Genomic DNA, 2,910 nt, shown 5'->3' on the forward strand with positions numbered 1-2,910 from the left:
GATACTGCGCAGAACCCTCAAGCTCCCAGGCCTCTGGTAGAGGACCCGAGCTCAGAGGATGAAACAAAGACCACCCGCGGAGGGTGAGAAGGGAATTTTTATATATATATATATATATATGACAACAATAAAGCAGCTGCCCCTGTTAACCATTTAAATTCTGTGTTGGACTGAAGCCCCAAATCTCTCCTTTTATTACAGCTCTTTGTTTGGGGACTCAAACAAAAATCCAAACTGGTATTTTTTTTTTTTAATTTTCTTTTTTACGTAGTGAAATGCAATATATAATATTTTAGGCACAACACTCCAGATCTTTTTAAATCTTTGAGTCCAGCAGTTTCACACCACTTGTTTTACTCATTTTCCTCCTACTTTACCAGTGGTTTTAACCATTTATGTGTTTGGCTACAACTAATTTTTACAGATACTGAGCTAAGATTTGGTGAGGTAGTAGCTGACAGTCATTCACAACACATACATTCAAAACTAAGAGTTTATGTTATGGTGGCCATCTTGAAATAGGTCAGCTCCAAAAATTAATTAGCTGTAGATGTACATCCAATGATTAATTTCTAAGAGTTTTGTTAAAATCTGTTTAGTTGTTCGTACAAAATTATGCTAAGAGACCAATGCAGACATGTGCAAAAACAGCCTAAATCTGCAGCGAAAAATAATAAAGAATATACCAGTTTAATGAATGATATTTTCATGCACACAGTGCTTCAATTCAGTCTGTAGAGCCTTATTCCGTGTTAGCATCACATGAAGTGAATCACATGTTGCTGATCGAGGAAAGCTGTTTGTAATGATTCATTAGAGTCAGGAGGACCTTTGACCCCAGGTTTGTTTGCCTGCTGTGCGTGTGTCTGATGAAAACTGGTTAATCAGATTCAGGAGCTGAAGGTGCTCGCCAAAGCAGAGGTAAGGACTGAATTTTCTGAAAAACATTTCATTCAGTTTACAGCTGAAGAGTCACCACAGTGCGAACACTCTGCGAGTCCAGATTTTTTTTTTTTTACCTTTTATTTGTTTACCTTTAGATGCATATTTCAACTCCAAGTCTGAGTCATTTTTTGTTTGATCTTTTCAAAGAATTCTATCCAGTTTTGTTATTTGTCAGCATGACATCTTCATATGAGCTGTGCTTTGATTAAACAATGTTAGTTTATTAACCTAAAAAGATTTATTTCACTTTTTTCTTCATTTTAGCTCAGTTGACACACTTCTCGGTTGTGTGGCATGGCAATCAGTGATATATTATAATGGATTTTGCTACTTTTTAGCTAGCCTCTTGATTATTTTGGTTTTTAGATAGTTTTTTGCTACTTTTAACCTTTTGCTAGCCTTTTTGTTACTGTTGTTTTTTAGCTATTCTATTATTTTTAGCTAGACATTTGCTGTTTTAGCTTTTAGTTTTAGTTTCCTAACAACGTCCTGACTGGTTCATAACATGGTGACTGTGGTGTGTTGTAGTGCTAATTTTGTGACTTTCATTTCTCTGTAGGTGAATTCAAAGATTGTACAGGGGGTGCAGACTGATAGACCTGTTCATCAGAATATGTCAGCAACAGAGAGCAGCCCTCTGAGCACACATGTGTTAAACACCAGTGATGGGGTCCCAGGGGCTAAAATGGCCCTGAGCCTGCACCGCCTGGACTCCAAGCTGATGATCTGGACCATGATCAGTGTTGGGTAGGCTCTGAATTAAAACTCAAAGTTTTTACACTAAAATTGATTATAAATTAACAGAACATGAAAGAGCTTGATTAGTTTAGTTTTTGTCCACATTCATTTTAATGCAGATGTAGGTTTTTAAATTATAAGTTAATATCAGTCTGAGTGGTCCTCCACAGACAATCTTCTTTTGGGCCAAATTCAATTGCTTATATTATTCTGTTTTTGTAAGATATGACTAAGAGCAAAGAAAATTTTAAAAAGTTATATAGACGCTAAGTTACTTAGACAAGTAAGAGACATTTCAGACCATGTTTGACTTTCAGGACAACAAATGAAGACGGCCGCTGTCCCGGACTGATCAGCCAGGAAGCCTTCACCCCCGGCATGTACAAGCTGCGCTTTGAGACCGGTTCATACTGGGAGAGTCTGGGTCAAATCTGCTTCTACCCGTATGTAGAGGTGAGGTTCCCAGAACCACTACAACACAGATAACATGTGACCACTGATGACTCGAGAGGTAAACAAATCTAAAAAACAGGCAGCCTCTGACAAATGTGTGTGTGTGTACTTGTTTTTTGTCCCCTATTTTAGGATATTTTTTGGTATACATACTTACCTTGTCAGGCCCGGCAGTCCTTACGAGAACCAAAGCATGGTCCTAATATGGTGGAACATTATTTTAGGGTTAGGAGAAAGGTTAAGGCCTAAGGTGTGAATTGAGTTTAGGATAGGGTTAGGGTTAGACAGGAACTGGTAATGGTTAGGTTTAGGGTTAGTGTCAGGGTTAGAGTTAGTGTCAGGATTTGGCTACAAAAATGAATAGAAACCGATACAATGTCCCAATCGTTTTTGAAATACAAACTTGTGTGTGTGTTTTCAGGTCGTGTTCACCATCCGGGAGCTGTCCCAGAAGTTACATCTCCCACTGCTGATGAGTCGTTTCTCCTATAGCACCTACAGAGGAAGCTGAAAGCTCCTCTAGCAGCAGACATGGAGCTCTTTGCTGTCTTCTAACCGTCATGGTTTGGACATGTCCAAGTCTAATATTCATGGTTTGGACTTTCCCAGTTTAACAGTCATGGTTAGGATCATTAGGGACCTAAATAGCAAAATGTAACTGAGGTATCATGATGTACAGTTTTTTTTTTTACTTTTTATGGACATAAACAAAATAATGTTTTAATCAATTCTTTAATTTCTTGGAATGATTTATTAACATTTTACAAATGTGTG

At 37.8% G+C, this 2,910-nt stretch overlaps 1 protein-coding gene across 1 annotated transcript; it reads left to right on the top strand.

Moving 5' to 3' along the window:
• Window positions 1–851: 851 nt before the first annotated feature.
• urahb (urate (5-hydroxyiso-) hydrolase b) lies at window positions 852–2,910 on the top strand. Its single transcript, XM_017436631.3, has 4 exons — window positions 852–921; window positions 1,505–1,692; window positions 2,001–2,136; window positions 2,558–2,910. Exons 2-4 carry the CDS (start codon window positions 1,559–1,561, stop codon window positions 2,645–2,647), a joined length of 360 nt encoding a protein of 119 aa, XP_017292120.1. The 5' UTR covers window positions 852–921; window positions 1,505–1,558; the 3' UTR covers window positions 2,648–2,910.

The sequence above is a fragment of the Kryptolebias marmoratus genome, linkage group LG11 (assembly GCF_001649575.2).
Source record: "Kryptolebias marmoratus isolate JLee-2015 linkage group LG11, ASM164957v2, whole genome shotgun sequence".
NCBI lineage: Eukaryota > Metazoa > Chordata > Actinopteri > Cyprinodontiformes > Rivulidae > Kryptolebias > Kryptolebias marmoratus.